Here is a 23,635-nt window from a genome sequence, read left to right as displayed (position 1 = left end):
GCTTCCGTAGCAATAATCCAGACGACAAGTCCAAAGGTACAGCCATCCTGATCCACAAGTCAATATAATTTGCCCCTACAGACATGATGCGAGACGACAAAGGACATTATGTTTGTGTTAAGGGATAGATCGCAGACCGTACATACACTCTATGTCCCTAACAAACGCCAACATAAATTCATACGAACCGCCCTATAGGCGATCAAGGGGTTTACCGAGGGGTGCCTGATACTGGGGTAAGACTTGAACTTGACCCTTCAACCGACCCTTGACACATCCTCAGGGACATTGGCAGTACCGCAACACATCCTCACCATCATCGCAAAGACCTTCCAAGAACAGCGACTGGTAGACTGTTGGAGAGCTATGCACCCAGATGACAGGGACTTTACCATCTTCTCCATCCCAAACACGACATACTCTAGACTATTTCTTTCTCCCATACAACTTCTTACCTGACATACGACGGAATAAAAAAGGCACCGCAATATGGTCAGACCACGCCCCCATTATGATGACAATAGCTTCACCGCTCTACAGACCTACATGACGTAACTGGAGACTAAATAAGACCCTTCTAAATGACGTCCGAGGCTCGAGATCGACTCACACTATATTTTACTGAGAAAGATACACCAGACGTCACTCCCCTCTGCCTGTGGGAGGCTCACAAATGCGTCATACGAGGCCATTTGATAGCGAAGGGAACAGCGCTGAAAAATGACAGAGCCTCTCGACCCTTCTCTCCCGACACAAACAGACACAGTTCCCTGCTGACTGTGCTGCGTAGGGACCTATTCTCCATCCTAAATGCAAACTACCAAAGGGCATATTTGCACTCTAAATCTTTCTTCTACACAAATGCCAATAAGTGTGGGGCCCAACTGGCCCGCATCATAGCCAAAAAGAGGAATGTCGACCTACATCCCCAAAAGTAGGCCTAGGGATGGGCAACTGAAATACCTATCATCGGAAATAGCAGAAACCATTAGGGAATACTATGAGGACCTTCGTTAGTATTAATGCAGATTTTTATGTTTTTGTGTGTATTTTTAACCATTTTTCAAATGAAAGTGTATCTAAATTGTCTTCTATCTACAGATGATTTTTTACTTGGTGGTGATCCTATTTTTTTTAATGAGTGCTGTGCCATTCATTTTTATTTTAAAGGAAAGGTATTCCTGAGTTTTCCCTAATTATTTTCCCATTGTTCAACACAGTGCTTGGGTAATGACTTACTGGAATGCCATTTCTTATCACCATACTGTTATGAAATTATATATTGTATTCTTTTCTCATGTTTCACATGTTCATGTTCTCTATTGACCTAACAACTTTAAAATAAACATTGTAAAAAGAATGGGAGCTAAACATGCTAACTGCATTACAGAGAAGGGTAAATTGACCCATATGATCCAAGTGACATTCAACGAAAAGATGCCACTCTTCTTTTACCCATTTGGTTTCCTCATTATCTATTCTTTAGTTATTACCCATTGTATCTAGCCTGCCAATTGATTATCCCCATTCCTATGCTCCCTCAAATCATATTGCATGTTTCTCTGACCATACTCATTCATCCTTCCTCCATTTGTTCTCCCTCTGTGCTCACTCAAGTTGTATTTGATATTCTCCCTTTCTCCACTCCTCCAATTGTTTTTACTCTTTTTCTGCCCACGTCAGTTCCTTCTATTTGATATCGAGCCTTTCTCCTGAGGTCTTCTCCAGTTGGTTCTACTGTCTTTTCTTCAGATTTTGCAATTTGCCCCAGCTTATCCTCTAATTAATTTTTTACCTCTTCTCCCTATGAGGTTGAAAGGATTATCGACGACGGGCCTCTGCCAGGTTTGAAAGGAATAAACAACAAACATGTGGAGATTACTTAAGTTTTTTGTTTGAATAAATATGCAAAGCATGTGCAAGGTGCGAAAATGATGTAACCAATGTGGGCCCTAAAGCATATCCCTCATGGCCATATTTGAAAGTATGATTAGCAGTGTGGCGTCAGTTTTAAGTTACTTGTAAACATTTTTCTTTTAACAATGATTGGTTAGGTGTAAGAATTGCTACATGCAAACAATATATTCTACTTAGTAATATATATTAGTTTATGTTACTAAGAAATTGTATATATACTGAGTAAGGAGTGTCTTTATTAGGATCTTCTATTGGATCTACCTTGGAAGCCACAAGTGTATTTTCTGCAATAAACTACTCAAAGCGGCGGCAGAATTACCACCGGTGCAGTTGTTGTGGCTGCACAGGGGCCCTCACGTTTAGGGGGCTCATCAGATGGCCCATGCAATTAGGGCCACCTGATTCATATTGGTGAACAGGGGCCCAGCCAGGCACCATGGCCCCTTAACATTACGACCAGGCTCGATACTACTACCTGTAGTATCGACAGGTGCCAGGAAGAAGTAAAAGCAGGTCACTTCCTCCCACATACATGCAGAGCCGCACAGGAGGGGAGGAGTGAATCTGCTCCAGCCCTACACTCCCAGCAAACATTACATAAAAGTATACAACTGCATTACAATGCCAACGGTACACACAAATACACTACTACATGCATACACACACACAAAAACATGCGTACATTTAAACACACAAATACAATCGCGCAAGAATGGGCAAATGGTAGATCCCATCTGGAATAGCATTGTGGGTGTTGTACGACAGATGGGGATTTACCTAATCCAAAATGTCTTGCACCTGGGCCCTCTCTACATTAGTTCTGCCACTCAATAGACCTATGTGTTTTGTCTTGTGTGTAGAGGAAAGAATATTATCAATGTTTATTTTTTATTTTTATGACAGTCTTCATTAACATTTCCCTAGAAGCAAGCAATGAGAGGCTAGTTTTAAAAGTAGAATAGCCAGGGACTGAGGCTACACTCATTGGCAAATATGATTAAATGGGAGGAGTGGGTGCTTAGTGAGTCAGGGCAACCAAACTGCGAAAAAAAAATATCTTGCAATTTGGGTAAGTAATTTATAGCTTGGACAATGTGTTTAATTTCAATTTCTGAGCCCTGAATAAAAGGTAAACAAACACTATGATAACTTGAAATGGGTTCCCATCGGCTCCTACCTTTTTCACTCTATGCATAATAAAATGAGATCAATTTGAGGCTGAGGACGTATTACGAATGTAATCAGGGATGAACAGTGATATAATCTAGAGAAAGGTCAGAGCAAAGAAGGATATCAATTGGGACATACAATTTGGAGGAAAACAAATATCATTGGACTAGAAGAAACCTGAGGGATGGTTGATATAAGCAGTAAGGAAGATAGGTTGGAGTAGGAAACATATAGCAAATGAGTTCTCACTTTAAGTATTGTAAAACCTCAAAGTGAATTTCAAATTTAATACCAGTCCAGAGTAGCTGAATTGAAAGCATAGTTAACTTAGAGATCTTTTTCAGTTGAGATATTTTGACTTGAAATTTTATTTTTTTTTAATTTTCACTTTAGTTTATCCTACACCTCCCCTGAGGTCTTGGTAATCCTTAATTTTTCTCAAGCCAACAGTAGCCATACTGTCTCGGACTGAAGCCCACTTAATTTCATACCTTTAGTGAAAGTGTATATGTGCTTCAATTCAACTTCAGGACCATCAATGACTGTCAATTAGGACATGAAAGACTATTGTGAATTATGAATGGAAAGTACACAAGGTGGGAGAAATATACTCTTACATGCCTTCTATTTTTATGTTATTCTTTTTTTATGTTATAGTTTATTAAATGAACACACAACAGTGGCAGCCATTTTGCATAATAATTTTATTTATATTGCAGAAATTTATAGGCAAGTAATATAGGGATGTAAAAGTGCATCATAAACTTCTTCTGTGCTGAATGGCACTGTACTGCTGTGATCTAATAATGACCAGATGGCACAGAAGGTGGTGAAATGTTAATCAATGACTATCTATCAATCGTGTGTATATGGCTATTTAAGTATGTTTCTTCCCTGATTCTATTTCATTACATTTTATTAAACATTCTACAGCCAGAGGAGCTGACAAGGCACTACAAAGCACTACAAAGCAATGCATCACCACATCCCTGCAAGTGAAAGTTTTAGAAGGCCTCAGTTAGAGTCCCCTGTGCACCCTGAAAATTTCTTGGAGAGCACTTATTGCATGTGTGACTCCTGGCTCACATCTTGTTAACATATTATTCCACGGGCCCAGTATTCTGGCTTCAGTATAAACATAACATTCTACTAACTGTTACTATCACATATAAATACTAGTCTTGCGTCAGCACTTAGAATAGAGTGGTTGCTGCACAGTTACTCACTTTACTCAACAACCGGAGTTGTTCCACAACCCAATTCTTTGGACACCTCAATCGTAGAATATGCTAGATTCTTGGTTGTTCTTATGTAGAAATTAATTTAAGGGTAAAATATTATGAAGACTCCATGAGATGTGAAAAAGTAATTTTCTACGAAATGGGACAGGTTTTTCATCATAATGCTGGTATGTCAGGTAAAGTGGATATTTTAGTGGATTATGATGGAAAATGTAGGAAATTGTGGGTCTATAGCAGGGCTAGGCAAATTTCAGCACTCCAGATGTTGTAAACTACATCTCTACTGATGCTTTGCCAGTATTAAGACTGTAAGAGCATGATTGGAGATGTAGTCAACAACACCTAAAGTGCTGAAGGTTGCCTACCACCGGTCTATAGTGTAAAGAACTCTATTACACTATTACCACGCAAGTATTTTTTTCTGAAGTGTCCCCTTTAAATGCACCCACAAAATCTCTCCTTAACCCTTTAAATTTGAATGGTTATTGTCATTATACCTCTATTGCGTGACCTTATAAACCTGCTTTTACCACTATATATATATATATATATATATACATATATATATATATATATATATATACATATATATATATATATATATATATTTTTTTTTTTATATATAGTTTCTCAATTATTCAGTTTTGTTTCTTAACTTTTTATCCACCCATTCTTCTCTAAATAGACGCCTGTCTACTACAACTGAACCTAACCTGTCCTACATGTTGTACCCTATCAGCTCCTGTAACGAACCATTATATATGCACAAGTAGGGCAGAGGTTTACATCAATTTTTTCACATCCTTTGTGACCCTTGATATATACCCTCATGTGTATTCACATGTGCTCTAGTATATATAAGTCTTGAGGTTTCTTAAGGAAGGGGTTGGACTGCTGCATTAGAAAAACCTGCTGAGTGTCTGCCCCAATTACTCTATAGGCGGGTTTCTTAATGTCCATTCTGCATAGCAGTACAGTGTTTTTACCATCTCAAAGCAGTCTCTGTGGGTGACAGTTCCAGAGCAAAAACATTGGGCAGCTAGTGGCCTCTTTGGTGATTCCAACTCTCTGTTTACATTTTCCCAGAGGTTGGCTTACTTATCACTCTTTTTTGCTTCCTGAGTAGTTTCACTGTCTGTTGGATCTGTGCCAGAAGATTTTTCTATTTTCTCTGTCTTGGATTTTCCACTTGGTGTTGGTTCCTTTTTAGTGACCAATGTTTCTTTGGCTTTTTTGTCTACTTTTGGACTGTCTTCTTTTTCTTCTTTGTTAGGTTTCTCTGTGATTGGAGACTTATCTTTTAAGGATTTTTCATCATCTTTTGCCTTTGGCAATTCTTTTGCTTTTACAGGCTCCTTCTTATCTTCTGCCTCTGGTGACAAAATTTCTACCTTCACATGTTTGGTTTCCTTCTTTTCTTCTACCTTGGTCTTCTCTTCTTCTTTGACTGGCTTAACATCTACTGCCTTGGTAGGCTTTTTCTCTTCTTCTTTGGTTGGCTTTTTCTCTTCTTTGGCAGGCTTCTTTTCTTCTGCTTTGACTTGTGTCTTCTCCTCTGCTTTGGTTGGCTTTTTTTCCTCAACTTTAATCGGTTTTGTCTCCTCTTCTTTTGCTGTAGTCTTTTCTTCTTTGGCAGGTGTTGTCTTCTCTGTCTTGGCCGGCTTCTTTTCCTCTGCCTTGGCTGGTGTCTTCTCTTCTGCCTTGACTGGCTTCTTCTCTTCTGCCTTGACTGGTTTTGATTCCTCTACCTTGGCTGGCTTCTTCTCCTCTTCCTTGGCTGGTTTTGATTCCTCTACTTTGGCTGGTTTCTTTTCCTCTTTCTTGGCTGGCTTTTCTTCCTCTACCTTGGCTGGCTTCTTCTCCTCTTCCTTGGCTGGTTTTGATTCCTCTACTTTGGCTGGCTTCTTTTCCTCTTTCTTGGCTGGCTTTTCTTCTTCTACTTTGGCTGGCTTCTTCTCCTCCACCTTGGCTGACTTCTTCTCCTCGTCCTTGGTTGGTTTTGATTCCTCTACCTTTGCAGGCTTCTTCTCCTCTGCCTTGACTGGTTTTGATTCCTCTACCTTGGCTGGCTTCTTTTCCTCTGCCTTGGCTGGTTTTGATTCCTCTACCTTGGCTGGCTTTGTCTCTCCCTTGACTGGCACCTTCTCCTCTGTTTTAGGCAACTTCTCCTCAGCCTTGGCTGGCTTATCTTTTATTTCACTTGCTTTTTCCTCTGCCTTTGCTGGCTTCTCCACAATAGATGACTTTTCCTCTGCCTTAGCTGTCTTTTCTTCTTTCTTGGGAGACTCCTCTTCTCCACTGGCTGTTTTTTTCTCATCTACTTTCTCAGGCTTTTTATCACTGTCCAGCTGGATAGGCTTCTTTTCTTCCTTGGGTTTCTGCTTCTCTTCTGTTTTTGATGACTTCTGGTCTTGTTTAGCCGGGGCTGTCTCTTTCTCTGTTTTGTCCGACTTAGTGTCATCTGCCTTTGATTGATTATCTTCTGCTTTCTGTGTTTTTTCTTTGACTTTGTCAGGTTTTTCATCTTTTTCTTTAGCTGGCTTAACTTCTTTTTTATCAGACTCTTTCTTTTCTTCTTTGGCTGTAGTTGTTGCTTTCTCTCCTTTATCTTTTTTTTCTTCTTTTGTGGGAGTCTCAACAATTTCTCCCTTCTTTGCCACCTCTGTTTTTTTCTCCTGTTTTGTAGGTTCTGCTTGTTTGTCAGGTTCCTTCTTTCCATCTTTTGCAGAATCAACTTTGGCTTCTTTTTTAGGAGGCTCTTTGACTGGCTCCTTTATTTCATCTTTCTTAAGAGACTCTTTTTCAGATGGCTCCTTCTTTTGCTCTTTCTTGGGGATATCATCAGTTTTAGCTTTGTCCACTTTGTCGTCATTCTTTCCTCCCTCCTTGGATGGTTCATCTTTTTTTACAGGCTCTGTCTTTTCTTTCTTCTTAGTTGGATCACCTTTTTCCTCTTTTTTGGTTGGTTCCTTCTCTTTATCTTTGATGGCTTCCTCACTGTCTTCTTTTTCATCTGTTTTACCCTTTTTCTCATTCTCTGTAGTTTCTTCTTTCTTGGTTGATTCCTTCTCACTTTTCTTTGTTTTGTTTTCCTGGTCTGTTGCTTTGCTTGGTTCCTCATCCTTAATTTTAGCTTTCTCTTCATCTACTACATCAACAGTCGTATCCTCTTCTTCTCCTGTCCCTGCTGTCTCTTCAGCTTCTTCCTCATCTTTTGTCTCCTCTTCTCCGACTTCTTTTTCTACTTCAGGAGATGTAATTATTTCTTCTTCCTCTGTTACCTCCTCAGTTACATGAGTTTCCTCTGTTTGTTTTTCTACAATTACTGTTTCTTTGTCTGATTTCTCCACAATCTTAATTTTTTCTTCTTTTTTAACTTTGATGTGCTTTGGGGTACTGGGGACCCTCACTGTTCTATCATCAAATGGGAAAAGGTCAAATCCAGACCCAATGCGGCATTCTTCACCTTCTAGCAACTTTCTAAAGATAAAGAACAGGACAGGAAAAGGTTGTTCAGATAAATCAGAGTTAAAAAATGCTATTATTCAATTCATAAGAATATGAAGTAAAGAACATTATAATATCAAATGTGAAAACATTTTTTGTACCACAGGCTTGTGCAATTACAGCTGTTTCAAAAGCAAGCTTAAAAGGGGCAGTTGTTTAAGGCCCACATGCTTTGCAGACAACTGGAACATCTGCCCTTTTGCTTATCTATCACAGATTTAACCCCTCAATGTTTTGCAGACAATAATAAAGTGTGGTCATAGCTACAAACTGAGATATACTGAGTGTGTGATGTCCATTCACAGCATGTCTACATGGCTTATCATGAACTCATATGCTCTATGGAAAGAAACTTGTGGCAGCAAATTAAACGTAGGAACACCCATACATGTCATTACAAGGGTGAGGGGATGGAAAAGAGTTCTGACCTGGGACTATGACGAAGTGATGATGTCATGTTGGGGAGGAGTCCCGGGATGAATGAACTGGATGCGAGGCAGGAGAATCTATAATGAAAGTAGTGCTATGGGGGCTTAAATAGAGGGTGATGTACTGAAAGAAAGGTGGACTTATAATAGACGTAAAATTCCCAAAGATAGAACGAATGTGTTTGTCGTGAAGGGAATCTTTAGAAGGAATGGGATAGGGCTCCTAAGATGAACAGAGTGGGTTCTGACTCGCAAAGGATTGTAAGTGCTTGGTTGAGAACAGGACCTAAATTGAAAGATGTGGATGTTTTGGGAGGATGAGATGAGATAAAGCAATGGGTGAAAGATAGGAGGTGTATGTGAGGCAGATTGCTATAATATAATATGTATGCAGCAAGAGTATGGGAGAGAGAAACTGAGGGCTGAAAAGGGGTGATGAGAAAAAGGAGTGGACAAAGACCAACAGAGGTACAAGGAAGGAGTATAGGGAAGGATGAGAATGTAGTTAGTGCTAAGATCAACAGGTGCTTATAGGTGCAAGTGTTACTAAAGTTAATATGTGTACAGTAACACATATTAACATAGTAACATGAGATGATTAATTACCTATATGCGGCAATTTCAATGTCTAGAGCCATCTTGACATTAAGGAGGTCTTGATACTCTCGTATCTGAGCAGCCATTTCCCACTTAGTGTTCCTCAGTTCATGTTCCAGCTGCTGCAGAGTATCCTGAGAAAGAGGTTAGAAAATGTCATGTAATTATTATTTAATAGCTTATTGAATGAATAAATCCATGCGCACTGAGCTATTAATTATTACACCACACATTGTGGTGCCAATAAATGTTAGCATTGGGTAATTCTGTTTATTTCAATTTTAGCATTGGGTACTTCTATTTATTTCAAAGTTAGCATTGGGTACTTCTGTTTATTTCAAACTTGCTTGCTTATGACTTCTTAATAATGCATCTCATTAGTATATGATCTACTGTCAGGTAAGTTAACCTACTAAGTAACAAACTGTATGGAATCGGTTACCCTATGTTATAAAAATGACCAGCACTTCCATCTATATATTACAAACTCGATTTGTCTCATTACCCTAGTAGACATGATGCAACCAATGTACATTCTACTCTGCTCTGCTCTCAATATGTAACATTCTGTGTGGCATTAAAGGGACACTATAGTCACCTGAACAACTTCAGCTTAATGAGGTTGTTCAGGTGAGAACTATAGCTCCCTGCAGCCTTTCTCATGTAAACACTGTATTTTCTGGGAACATACAGTGTTTACATTGAAAGCTAGGAACACCTCCAGTTGCAGTCACTCAGAGTGAACCAGGGGGTCTTCGGAGTTGATGGAGGCATTATATGCCTCCATCCACTCAGATCTGCTGTCAGCAGAGCACAGGGCAGCACTGTGCACAGCATCCTGTGATTCAATATCTCCTCCCTCTGCATGCAGACACTGAACTTTCCTCATAGAGATTCATTGATTCAATTCACCTCTATGAGGAGATGCTGATTGGCCAGGGCTGTGTTTGAATCATGCTGGCTCTTCCCCTGATCTGCCTCTTTGTCAGTCTCAGCCAATCCTATGGGGAAGCACTGTGATTGGATCAGGCTACCACATGTCAGCAGACTGCTTGTTTTTCTGAGTCTAACAGCATGCAGATTTACAGCTTCTGGCTTGAATACCGTAAGATTTTGCTATATTTATGGAGGCATGAGGGGCCCATGGGGGCTGGTGGTGGTGTTAACACTATAGGGTTAGGAATACATGTTTGTGTTCCTGACCCTATAGTGATCCTTTAACTGTTACCTGGTAAGATGCCATCTCAGCTTGGTGGCGGTCCTCCATATCCATGCATTGTCTCTCCAGGTTTTGCTGAGAATTCTTTAGTACGTCCAGCTGAGTAACCTGGCTTTGCAGCTGGTGCCTGTATGTGGTGATTTCATCGTTGGCAGAATGTATTGCCTGGGTATTCACATGAGATGCCTCATTAAGTTTATTCAATTTCTCTGTAAATGAGAACAGATAAAACAAACACGCAATGTAGATTTTCAGAAAATTCATGTACATTGTACAGATAAAATACAGTCAATATACATACACAGTCTCTTATACAGTGCAGCAAATCCTGCCTCACTGATGATCTAAATATTTTGGGATAACCTGTCAACATACTGATATTTGGTTGAGACAATCTGCATCATAAGTAAATTCCAGTGGCTGATTTTCGTGGACGACGGTCTGTCAAATTTGTCTGCCAGAGGCCAGTACAGTATTTTGGAATCATGGTGTCTTTGGCCCTGCTTACAATATATAGTCCATATACAAATATTACCACAGAGTACAACTCCATATCTCCTAAAATTTCAGATGGAGGAAGAAGGACACTTTTTATATTAGGGGAAGTGGTGTATTTCCCACAAGGCTAACAAGGCATTTGGGGGAAGCAAAAAACACCGCCCCTAAGCGCCCTGGCAAATGCCTTGTTAGCCTCTTTCATGGGGGCCCAAAAGCACGCCTCAGGCCGCTGACCCCCACCCCCTAGACGTTCAGGGGCTCACATTGCGGGTAGGGTCACAGTGATGCTGGGAGTCGTAATATGATGTCACTCTGGCTCCTGACATCACTAAACGACAAGCGAGGGAGCTGAGCGGGAGAATCTCAGCTCCCTCATCATCTCCACTGTACATCTACCTGTCAGCACACTCAGCGCCCAGCCAGCCCAGCAGCAGCCAGCCACTGGACCCCAGGCAAGAATCCAAAGGTGGAGAGGAAAAAAATAATAATTATATATATATATATATATATATATATATATAATATATATAATTTGTAAGTGTGTAGTAGTGATCAACCGATATTGATTTTTTAGAGAGAATTTATGTTTTCAAGAATATATGTGTGTGTAATGGATGCAGTGAGAGTATTTGATTAGTGAATGCAGTGTTTGTGCAGTGTGTGTATAGTGAATGCATTGTGTGTGTAGTGTGCGTAAAGTGAATGCAGTGTGTGTATAGTGAATGCAGTGTGTTTGTGTAGTGCATGGGTTGTCAACCTGGTCCCTACCGCCCACTAGTCAGCGTTTTGGGATTCCAGGTGGGCGGTAGCAGAATCCTCCCTCCAACGCATGTGCGCCCATATCGCGCGCACGTATGAATGCGTGCGCTCGTGAACAAGTGTAACACGCGGGTAGAGGAAGGGAAGGAGTTGCAGTAGGTAGGGGGATACACGATAGCAGGGAGTGGAGTACTTGGAAATTGGAGAAAGAAGGAGCAGAGTACTTGGAAAATCGGAGAAAGAAGGAGCAGAATACTTGAAGAATAGGAGAAAGAAGGAGCAGAGTACTTTTAAAAAGGAGAAAGAAGGAGCAGAGTACTTGTAAAAAGGAGAAAGATGGAACAGCGTACTTGTAGAATAGGAGAAAGAAGGAGCAGAGTACTTGTAAAAAAGGAGAAAGAAGGAGCAGAGTACAGTAAAGAAGGAGCAGAGTACTTGTAGAATAGGAGAAAGAAAGAGCAGAGTACTTGTAAAAAAGGAGAAAGAAGGAGCAGAGTACTTGTGGAATAGGAGAAAGAAGGAGCAGAGTACTTGAAAAGAAGGAGCAGAGTACTTGTAGAATAAGAGAAAGAAGGAGCAGAGTACTTGTAAAAAAAGGAGAAAGAAGGAGCAGGGTACTTGTTAAAAGGAGAAAGAAGGAGCAGGGTACTTGTTAAAAAGGAGAAAGAAGGAGCAGAGTACTTGTAAAGAAGGAGCAGAGTACTTGTAGAATAGGAGAAAGAATGAGCAGAGTATTTGTAGAATAGGAGAAAGAAGGTGCAGAGTACTTGTAAAAAAGGAGAAAGAAGGAAAATAAAAAAATCAAACAGAGGAATCGTCTGAATATCACCGAAAGAGGAGACCTTCGTTTGTTCATTACGAAAATCGAACCAAATATCAAATATTTAGTCTCGCAGCATCAGCCTCAAGGATCTCATTAATCGCTAGTAAAGGTAATTTCAATTTACTTTATTGTTTTCTCATTAAACTTTATAAAGTGAAAAACATTATAAACATGCATAAAATAGAAATAAAAAGATAAATGTACATACATTTATTTATTTTTTTAAAACACCCTCCTTTCTAAAAAATCTGCATTTGCGCGAAAACTGGTGGGCGGTAAGGAAATTTTGCATTAGTGGGCAGTAGGTAGAAAAAGGTTGACTACCACTGGTGTAGTGTGTGTTTGTGTAAGGGGCAAAGTACTTGTATAAGAAGTGAGACTTCAGTAAGAAATGGGAATAGTATAAAAGAGCAAGTCGGTTGTGGTGTGCCGATACCGACGATACGGTAGGCCTGTAAATAAAGAGGGCCCACCAAGTAGTATGAGAGTAAAGGAAAAATGGAAAGAAAAGAAAGAAAAAGTGTTGAAATGAGGAGTGGGTGGGAGGGGCATTCAGACGCTGACCTTGATCGGTAAGGAGTCAGGTAAGGGGTGTAGCTTATATAGGGGGTTGAGTTAACTTAAGCCCCTCCCACAAATACAGGCCAAACGGCCTTACTACTTGTGTAAGGGGCAAAGTACTTGTATAAGAAGTGAGACTTCAGTAAGAAATGGGAATAGTATAAAAGAGCAAGTCGGTTGTGGTGTGCCGATACCGACGATACGGTAGGCCTGTAAATAAAGAGGGCAAAAATGAATAACAAAAGATTTATTACAGTCAACAATATATACAATTATCCAGATATGGCTTTAAAAGCATTCCTTAATTCTTGTGTTGGCTTGGGGATATATGTAGTATAGGCAGATGATTTCCAACGTCCCAATGCCTTGATGACGTGTACTGGTACGTTAGCGCTGGATGCGGTGGAGGCTGCTCCTATGCGAAACGAGTGACCAGAGTAGTGGGAAGGTTTGAGACCCAGCATTGTTAGCAGGGATCGTATATATCTCATGAATGCCGTGGTGGTGAGTACTGTGTGTTGTAGTTGGAATAATGGTTGTGAGGGTAGTGCTGTGGTGTTGAGAAGATAGGAGTCTAAGGCTGCTACTGGACACCATTTGTTTAGGGTAGGATAATATGTGATTTCTACTGGGGGCGCATGTTGGCTTGTCTTTGATTGGGGTAAAGAGAGTATGTAGTGATCGCCATGTTTTATAAGGTGTTTGTGTAGCAGGCACCTCTCTTTTTGGTCAGTTGTGACAGTGGTGAACTCCCTTGGCCTGAGGAATCCGTAGAAGGCTGTATACATGGCTGTTTTAATGACTGTGTTTGCGGTAGTGTGGAAAGGTCTGGAATCTAATAGGTCGGATAATGACTGGAAAAGTTCTTTGTCAATGGGTAAGCGTTGTGGTGGTCGTGGAGGTACGGATTTCTGTATACCTCTGAGTATAATTTTTACCTGGTATGATGACATGAAGCTCTGTGTGTTAGGTTTTATGGTTAGTATGTGGTGTTGTATGCCGGTAAGATATAGTTTAATTGTGTTATATGATAAGTGTAATTTGAGGTGGCAAAAGGAAGCGAAAGCTATGACGGATGTCATGACAAAAGGTTGTGATATGTTGTGATCTGCCAGAAATCTATTATACAGTGTGAAGGCTCTGTTGTATGTCGCTTGAGTGTTGTGTGATAGTGCTAATGTGGCTAGATCCCTGCTATGCTCCATTATAATGTCTAGTCCATGATTAGTTGTGAGAACGGGGGTGCTACTGTGGCTGCTTGAGCTGCTGACGGGTGTGCTTGACGAAAGTCCTGAAATTTAAAACGAGACAGGCTGTCAGCTGCTACATTACTAATACCTGGTACATGAAAGCAAACCAAGTAGAAGTTGTGACATGCTGCCAACCACGTGAGCCTTCTAAGAAACCTCATAATTGTAAGGGATGATGAACGGCCTTTGTTTATTATGTGACATGTGGCTTGGTTATCTGAGTGACAGCGAACAGACAAGCCTGACCATTGATGTCCCCATGCCACCGCAGCTGCCACGATAGGGTAGATCTCAAAGAGGGCTGAGGTTGTGAAAAACCCTTCAACGTCACGGACTTCTTCTGGCCATGCGCCCCAAAGCCATTTGGTACCGAAGATGGCTGAAAAACCTTTGTTAGATGCTGCGTCTGACCATACGGTTGGTGACGTCTCTGATAAGGCGGGGAGGAACAGACTTTTACCGTTCCAGCTGGTCAAGAACCTCCTCCACATCTGTAGGTCTGCTGTGGCTTGTGGGTCCATGGACAGTCTGTGGTTCTCGTGTTGAAAGTGGGGAAAAAGACAAAGTAGTCTGGATATGAAGGCCCTTCCTTGAGGGATGATGCGCATGGCGAAGTTTAATGAACCTATAAGGGACTGGAGTTCCTTACGGTTGCATGTACCCAGAAAAATGTAGTGGTTTATGCTATTGATGATGTTGTCGATTTTGTCGGGTGGTAAGCTTGCTTGCATGGATGCCGAATCCAGTTGTATACCCAGAAATGTTATGATGGTGTCAGGACCTTCGGTTTTCTTGAGGGATACCGGGACACCCAAGTGGTGAAATAGATTAAGGGCTTCTTTGAGGCTGCTGGGCGGAAGTTCGTTCCCTTCTATCATTAGGAAGTCGTCGAGGTAATGGATGACCATGGGGCATCTTGAGATGTTCAGAAGTAACCAGCAAAGGGTTTCAGCGAAAGTGTCAAAAATCTTTGGGCTGCTTTTTGACCCAAAGGTTAAGCGGGAGAAGAAATAGTACTTGTCTGCCCATTTAATACCATGTAGGTGCCAGAGTGTAGGGTGGATAGGTAGTAGTTTGAAGGCATTCGTAATGTCTGTTTTACTTAACCAAGCTCCAACCCCAGTCTGTGTGATGGCTGTAATGGCGTGATCAATGGTGGCGTATTGAAGGGAAAATTCCTCGGAGGGAATGAGGGAGTTTAGACTTGGGGTAGGGGAGGTATGAGGGGCTGAAAGATCAATAATGAGTCTTTGCTTGAGGGAAGTTTTACCCGTGACAATACCGATGGGGTTTGTACGCCATGATGTAAATGGTGGGGTTAAGAATGGACCGAACACGAACCCGTCTGCCAATTCTTGGGCTATTAGGGTATCCACTGCTGTTGGGTTCTGGTTTGCCGACTGTAAGTTTGGGCATTCTAGGTGGCCCGTGGGCATGTGTAGGATGCCTGTGTGGAACCCTTCGTTGAATCCTGTAACAAGAAAATCTACCAGGTGTCTGGATGGGTGGTTGGCTAGTAGTGCTGCTAGAACATCAATGTTAACAGACGTTAGGTAGGGCATTCAGACGCTGACCTTGATCGGTAAGGAGTCAGGTAAGGGGTGTAGCTTATATAGGGGGTTGAGTTAACTTAAGCCCCTCCCACAAATACAGGCCAAACGGCCTTACTACATATAATGAATGCAGAGTGTGTGTATATAATGAATGCAGAGTATGTGTGTGTGTGTGTATATAATGAATGCAGAGTGTGTGTGCGTTTGTGTAGTGTTTATATAATGAATGCAGAGTGTGTGTGTGTTTGTGTAGTGTGTGTATATAATGAATGCAGAGTGTGTTTGTGTATGTGTATATAATGCAGAGTGTGTTTGTGTAGTGTGTGTGTTTGTGTAGGTATGTAGTGTATGTAAAATGGGGGGGCATTTTAATTTTGTTAACTTTAAAAAAAAAAATTTAATAGTTTTTTTGTCCCCCCTCCCTGCTTGCTACTTGGCCAGGGAGGGGGGATATGGTATTCCCTGGTGGTCCGGTGGCATGGACTGTGCAGTGGAGGGCCTGCAGCTAGCTCTTACTTACCTTCTCAGCAGCTCCCTGCAGCTCCCCTGTCTAACTCTCGCTGCCTGCGTGCTGCGCGGAGCGTTTCCATCGTAACCCGTGGAAACACTCTGACGGCCGCGGGACTCACGAGATTTAGACAGGGGAGCTGAAGGGAGCTGCTGAGAAGGTAAGTAAGAGCTTGCTGGGCCCCCAGGACCACCGGGCATGTCATGGGCCCGGCGGTCCTGATCGGCAATATCGGTATCTTTATTGACCGATACCAATATTGCCGTAAATACCGAATATCGGACGATAATATCTGTCAGACCGATAATCAATCGATCCCTAGTGTGTAGGTGTGAGTTTGTCAGTTTCAGGGTGTCTGTCAGTGTGTCTGTGTGTCTATCAGTGAATATATGAGTGTCTGTGAGTGAGTGAATGTGCGTGTCTGTCACTGTGTGTCTGTGAGTGAATGTGTCTATCCTTGAATGTTTGTGTATCTGTCAGTGAATGTCTGTCAGTGAGTGTGTATCTGTTAGTGAGTGTATGTGTCTGTCAGTGAATGTGTGTGTCTGTCAGTGAATGTATGTCATCATGTATCTGAGAGTGTGTGTCTGTCAGTGACCAGGTGTGTCTGAAGGCCAACTGTGTGCTCGTCTTAAACAGGTCAGGGCAAGGCAAGTTTGGGGGGGGGGGGGGGTGAGTTTCTTCATGCCTAGGGTAGCACAGTGTTAGCACATTATGTGGTTAACAGGAAAATTACAAATTACCAGACACAAGTGGTAAAGGAGCAAAACGTGATGCCCGCCAAAAACATTTAGACATTATCTGACCATACAAATGGGTGTATTTCTTAAAGGGACACTATAGTCACCAGAACAGCTACAGCTTATTGTATTTCTTCTGGTGAGTAGCATCATTCCCTTCAGGCTTTTAGCAACACTGTCTTTTTTAGAGAAAATGCAATGATTACATTACAGCCTAGGGATACCTCCACTTGCCACTCCTCAGAAGGCTGTTAGAGGTGCTTCATGGCTAAGTGCTGCACAGTGCTTCCACCCTCTGCACGGAGACACTGAACTTTCCTCATAGATTCAATTAATCTCTATGAGGAGATTCTGATTGGCCAGGGCTGTGTTTGGCTTGTGTTGGCTCCGCCCCTGATCTGCCACTTGACAAGCTCAGCCAATCCAATCCTTTCCTATGGGAAAGCATTGTGATTGGTATTGAGCAACACTTCAGGTGATGTCAGCCAAGCAGGCAGACCGGGGGAAGAGCCAGCAGAAGCAGACTGGAATAAAAGTAGGATTTTACTATATTAATGGAGGGCAAGGGGAGCTAGATGGTGTTTTTAATACTATAAGGTCAGGATTACATGTTTGTGTTCCTGACCCTATAGTATTCCCTTAACATAAATTAGTTTACAGTAAGATCATTTGTAAAAGAAGTCCCTGAAAAGATGCCTATAGAAAATCACTTTATATTGTGACAAATAGGCCAGTCTGTAATTTATGGTCCTTTACATTCGTTCATTGATATGTTCAATGCATCCTGAACATGGCTTACCATTTATGTCCATTATTTATACTGATGAAATTATATAGCTGGTTGATAGTGGACTTTAGGTTCACACCAGATTTTATTTCATTGGGATGTGCAATAAGTTTTTGTATTATTATTATTATTATAAAGTGTGTACTGAAAATACACTTAATTTACTTTTGTTTGTAAATTTCTTTTAACTGAAAGTAATTTTTTGATTATTTAGCCTAATCTCTAAATTCAGCAGATAAAGTGCCCCATCTGTAAAAATGCAGATAGGGACCTAAAGAGAGAGAGGGATGAATATGTAGCCATATATTAGTTTGTGTCTGGGTAGACCTTGCAGACGCCTATGGTAGGAATGCTGTAATACATAAGAATGTAATACAGTAAGAAGTAGCATAATGGGGGAGATATATCAAGGTTTTCAGTTCTAAATAGTGGTTCTAAACTGTAACTTGATGGAATTACCATTGCAACGTGCTAGGTGCATCCACTGATTTCCATAGTCATTGCCCACTTTTAGTACTTTAGACCATTTTTAAATGCAACACTAAACTTCTCTCAATGTGTCTAACATAACTATGATAAGAGCGGAGATCCTACGTTGTTTGTTTTGTGTGGTCCATTCATGCATAGCAGAGGCATGTAGTCCGTAAAGGTGTGAAAAAGGCCAATAATCTACAGAAATATAAGGTAGCGAAGAGCAGTACCTTAAACAATTCTACTAACTGTGATTCTCAATAAGAACACATTGTTCTGGTGTCATAACGCCTATAACACATAAAGCACGGTAAAAGGGTGTGTACCAGATACCTTCTCCAGCCCCCTGACTGTAACTAATATCTATTTAAATTCAAGGCAACAAGCCAGGTGGATCAGTTGCCAAGCTGAGCATGTACTGGGTTGGTCCAATGCTGCAGTGCAGGAATGAGCAGTAATGGGAGCACATGCCCTGTGTCCGTTTAGCTGCTGCATTGCAGCCAGAGATTATGCTATCCCAAGAATTAAATTATTAAATATTACCATTACTTTCGGCCCACTGTAGAGAAGAGGGCTGAAAAATGAATGAATTAATTCCAATCTTGTCACTCTGCCAGCTGTCTGCACTTCTGCAGGAGCCAGGCCTGAAGGTGTCCTTGGAGACAAGCCACCTCTAGGACTACAGCATCTCTTGCCTAAACCTTCTAATATATATCCCATACAACCCGTTTACATTCACCTCCTAACAAGCAACTCTAGAATGTAATCTGACAAAAGGCAGGGATTTTGTTTATCAGGGTGTATCAGTACATATGTTAGATCACTTGTATGATCTTAGCGTTTTATAACATGGTTGCACAGTGCATCTCGATTACCTAACACAAATATAACTATCTATATTAGTATCCCTTATGCATATCTAACACATTGCTCTCTTTTATAGGTACAATGCCTGTTTGACACCAAACAGTTACCCTCTTCTCTACCTTGATGTCGATCTTTTTGTCTTGATCTAAAAGACTTATATAAAGATTATATAAATAGATAATTAAATAATTAAACATGTGAGTAATGCACCCAACCTCCCAACACAAACTAATAAAAGAAAAGCATCTATTTTTGCTCACATGCGAGGTGTGCTCTTACAATATTCTAATAGTTCCACCTTACACAGATTTACCTGTTCCCCAACATTGAAACATTCCTTTTGTAGAGTGCATGTAAAGGTAAACCTGCCAGGCTCTAATGAGGTTATTACCAAGGGTAAATATTAAAAATGTCAAAATCTAAAAGTTGAAAATGCCAATCTAAGGGGGTGTATGATGCATTACACTGATGTACCATGTGCAACCTTTTCAATTGCATATTTTTTTAAAGCTGGTTTTGCATACGTATAGGAGCAGAAACAACTTTTTATCTATATTTTGTTCAGTCAACATTTTCAAAGTGAATCAAAAAGTTATAATAAGAAAATAAACAATAAACCAAGCGTGCATGCTATTTTCACCCATTCAAAAACTAGTTTAAATTCAGTGACCAGAAAATGCTCAGACAAGAACGCTCAAATGGCAATCCCCTCCAGTGGTGTATTTTGGATTTGTGCTGCCCTAGGCACGACTAAATTTGGGCACCCCCAAAATCTAAATTTGCCCCCCAATTCGTACCAAGGCCATTATTTTGACTGACAGACACATGCCCTCATTGATACATGCATTGATATACGCTCACTGACAGATACACAGTCATTGGCACACAGATACAGTCATTGGCACACGCTGTTTAACCAACACACACTTTCACTGACAGACACACACTGACACACCCATTCACTGACAGGCACACACTCTCATATACACATAAAATGACATACACACACTGACAGGCACACTCATTCTCACTCACAGACACACACTGACAGCTACACTCACCCACAGTAAGGTGGACTGCCCCAGAACATGAGGCAAACAAGGCATTTGTCTAGGAGCTTGGGGTGGCATTTTTTGGCGCCCCCCCACCCCCCTGAAAGTGCCGCCCTAGGCAAATGCCTTGTTTGCCTTGTCTCTCTCTCTCCCTCTCTCTCTCTCTCTCTCTCTCTCTCTCTCTCTCTCTCTCTCTCTCTCTCTCTCTCTCTCTATATATATTTATATACTTTCTACTTAACAGCAAAGCAGGTAAAATAGACAAACCCCAATACATTTACTTAGAAATGATATAGAACATCTTACATTTAAATGCTGCTACACTGTAAATAATTTAGAACAAATAATAAGTAGTTTATACAATGAGGTATGACTCCATATCTCAAATGGAACGTAGGGATAAATTCCGGATGATTCACTAATCTGTGAATTGTTGAGAAATATACAGGCCAATATACATAAAATAGATATTTTGGACATATATTTTAATTTATCTGGTGTGTTTCTGACAACTTGTGACTTGTGAATAATTGTGCTAGTCTTGTAAATATAAATATCAAATATTTTCATTAGCAATCTGTCTGTGGAGAAAGACTACACGAAATGTTACATTTATACTGTGATGCAACAATCTATCTATTACTGCACATGGCAGTATGAAAGAATCAGTGAGGGTGAGGATCTGAATATAGAATCAAACTGTGACTCATGGATATACACTTTAACCACTTCTCAACTGGAAGAGACAAAGAGCCATGATGAAAACTTACTGCAACATCACATCAACAGAGTCATCACAAACAGGGAATATAGAACTACATATTGATTTTCCAACAAGTATAAGACAGCCAGTAAACATATATCAGAAGCAATGTAAAGCTGCAGTGAATAGATTAAATAATTGTGCCCAATTAATATGTGAGGCACTTAAAATGTTTCTTTTTCTCTGTGCAACTCACTGTCCAATTAATGAGTGAGATTCTATGGATTTTGCTGTTTCTGCTGACTGGTAAACAAGGCTATTTACTAAACAGAGATTTGTCAGGAAATGATCAAGGAAATTATATGCTTAGACCATAACAATTGAATTTTTAACTAACAATTCTCCAATTGAGCTATAACTCCCTTAGCCTAGATTTAAAAGTTTGCTTTTCAAGACAAGCTACCACCCAACCACTGGTTAGGGAGTTCCCTCTTAGTTTTATTGAAATTATTCTGAGATTATAACTGATGGAATTCACTGATCTAAAGAGTCCCTCGTGTTAAGTGATCCCTTACAACCAGATGTCAGACTGAAGGATGTTTCTCAGTTTTTTTGACATAGTATGAGTTTAAGTAGAGTGCCTTGGTCTAGGATGTGTGTGTGTCAATTTACATGTGTATCTCCCCATCTATCTGCCTCCTACACTGGGAGCAATGTGTCTCCTTCCTCTCACCTTGGAACCAGTCCTGGACCAGGGCATTGTTTTTGCCAATGTGGCCCTCCAGCTGTGCCCTGATGTCCTTGAGTGCTAATGCCAGCTCCATGCCTGGTACTTCTCCCAGCTGCTGAGTTGTCACCTGGCTCCCCTGGATCTGCTGTAGCATGTCCTCCACGTCCTCCTGGTGGGTCCTGCACAGCTGGCCCACCTCGTCCTCCAGGACCTGCACCTTCCTGGCGATCTGCTCCCTGTCCAGGCTGCTCTCCTGGAGATATTGCTTCAGGGCCCTCTCTGCAGCCAGGGCCTCCTCCCTCAGCCTGTGCTCCTCCTGGGTCTTCACCCTCAGCAGGTCCATGTCCTCAGTCAGCCGGTCCCTCTCTAGCTGCTCCTGCCCATTCTCTGACAGGGTTTTCAGGAGCTGGTTCCTCATGTCCCGGATCTCCCTCTCATACAGCTGCCCAATAGCAGACACCCCAGCCTGCTGCTTCCTCAGGACACTGGCCTCCTGCTGCAGGTACTGGTTCTGCTCCTCCAGCCGCCTCACTTTGTCTATGTAGCCGGCAAAGCGATCATTCAGCCCCTGCAGGGCCTCCTTCTCATTGCGGGGCCCATTGGATGGCTCGGGACCCTCGCTGTAAGCCAGGGGAGCCACAGTGCGGCGACTCCGGCTCTGGGACTGGAAGCTGCTGCTGCCACTGTGAGTGAGGGACAAAGAGCTGGAGCGCAGGTAAGTGTCACCCCCAGGGTGCCTGCGGTAAGTGGCTGGTCCCATGGAGCGCTCCAGGCTGTAACTGAGCATGTTTAGGGGAACTTTAAACTTTCAGTGGGTGAGGGAGCAGAGGGATAGGGGTAAGTAAAGCAGACAGGGGTGACTAGGGAGAGAATTGGGAGTGCAAGTTTGGGATAAATACTGTGGAGATGCTGTGATGTATTAAGAGGGATCCTGAGAGAGTGAGGAGATGCTGGGATGTAGAGTCTGATACCCAGAGTGAGGAGATGCTGGGTGGCACTCAGAGAGATGCTGAGAGAGAGTTGATGCTGGGATGATGTAGACTAGAGAGTAAGTCAGGTGCACACCGTGTGGGGAGAAGCAGGGCACTGCGGCAGATAGAGGACAGCATCAGCATTTATACTGCAGCAAACTTCTCAACTCAGCAGAGCAGACACCACCCCTGCGTCACACTCTGCCATGCTGACTCTCAGCACAGGAGACCTGAGAATAGCAGCTCAGCTCATTGAATAACATGCACAGTTACCCAGGGCAATGAAATAATGTAAATAAATAAAGGATATGCTTATATCTGGATTGTATTTTGTTGCAGTACAGTAAGCTGTGCTTTGCATTGTCATGCACTGTAGCAGTATGTTAATAATAGACACCCCCGCCTCCCCAATACCGGATATTCTACATTGCACTGCTCTGCCCTAAACACATCTGCAAGACAGTGTGGTGTTAAAAAATGCTTTGTAATCCTTCCTTTGCCAGCAAGGATTTTCAAGGACCTTGATTCCAGATCCTATAGAATTAGAACCTTGAGGTACAAGACATTATGTGTTGGAAAATGCACTTCTTGCACCTATAGCCCAGTTTGCATGACTGCCCTCCAAAAAAGTGTATTTTCAATTTGCACAGTATATTCATCATATTTCCGCTAAGATCTAATTTAAAGCTACATTCCAGAACCCTACAGCAGGTTAACTTGCTCAAATGCTTTAGGATTTATGTCCCTGTTCCTTCAGGTTTGTTTGTTTCTTTTATAAAAATCACGTTTGTATTGCTGTTTTATGAGTCTACGCACAAATAAAGAATTATAAAAATAAAATAAAATTGTTGATTTCAAGTGAAATCAGCATTTTTATACAGTCCCATAGTAAAACATCCCAGCTTTCAAGCATACAGCTCAGAATATTTCCTGCCTCACTCACAATAGTTTATAGGTAAGTGAGTGCATCTCATAGACAAGCAGTGGTTTCAACTGTGGTGATTGCAGTGCATGCGCCATGTGTGCAAATGCTTCACAGAAGGAGGAACAGAGCTATAGCAAGGAATATGAACCTGTATAGCTGGTGCTATAAAGCCCTGCTCCCTATTTACATTAGAGGCCCCCCAACTGCAATAAAAACTGGAAAAAATGTTTTACTTAACTTTTTTTCCAGTATTGAAACTTCCTTGGTGCAACTGGCAGCTCCACCTCCTGCAACGTAATCCTGTAGGCATTGCTCTCGTGGTGATGATCCAACACAATGTTCCTCATAGAGGAGCATT

At 41.5% G+C, this 23,635-nt stretch overlaps 1 protein-coding gene across 1 annotated transcript; it reads right to left on the bottom strand.

Moving 5' to 3' along the window:
- Window positions 1–4,985: 4,985 nt before the first annotated feature.
- Window positions 4,986–22,524, bottom strand: NEFH (neurofilament heavy chain). Its single transcript, XM_063454740.1, has 4 exons — window positions 21,385–22,524; window positions 10,089–10,288; window positions 8,870–8,994; window positions 4,986–7,808 (listed from the first exon to the last, which is right to left on the bottom strand). The coding sequence occupies exons 1-4, from the start codon at window positions 22,166–22,168 to the stop codon at window positions 5,423–5,425; spliced, it is 3,495 nt and encodes a 1,164-aa protein (XP_063310810.1). The 5' UTR covers window positions 22,169–22,524; the 3' UTR covers window positions 4,986–5,422.
- Window positions 22,525–23,635: the final 1,111 nt, after the last annotated feature.

This window comes from Pelobates fuscus, chromosome 5 (assembly GCF_036172605.1).
Source record: "Pelobates fuscus isolate aPelFus1 chromosome 5, aPelFus1.pri, whole genome shotgun sequence".
NCBI lineage: Eukaryota > Metazoa > Chordata > Amphibia > Anura > Pelobatidae > Pelobates > Pelobates fuscus.
Note: the sequence above shows the minus strand (reverse complement) of the source record. Positions and strands in the feature narration are given on the sequence as shown.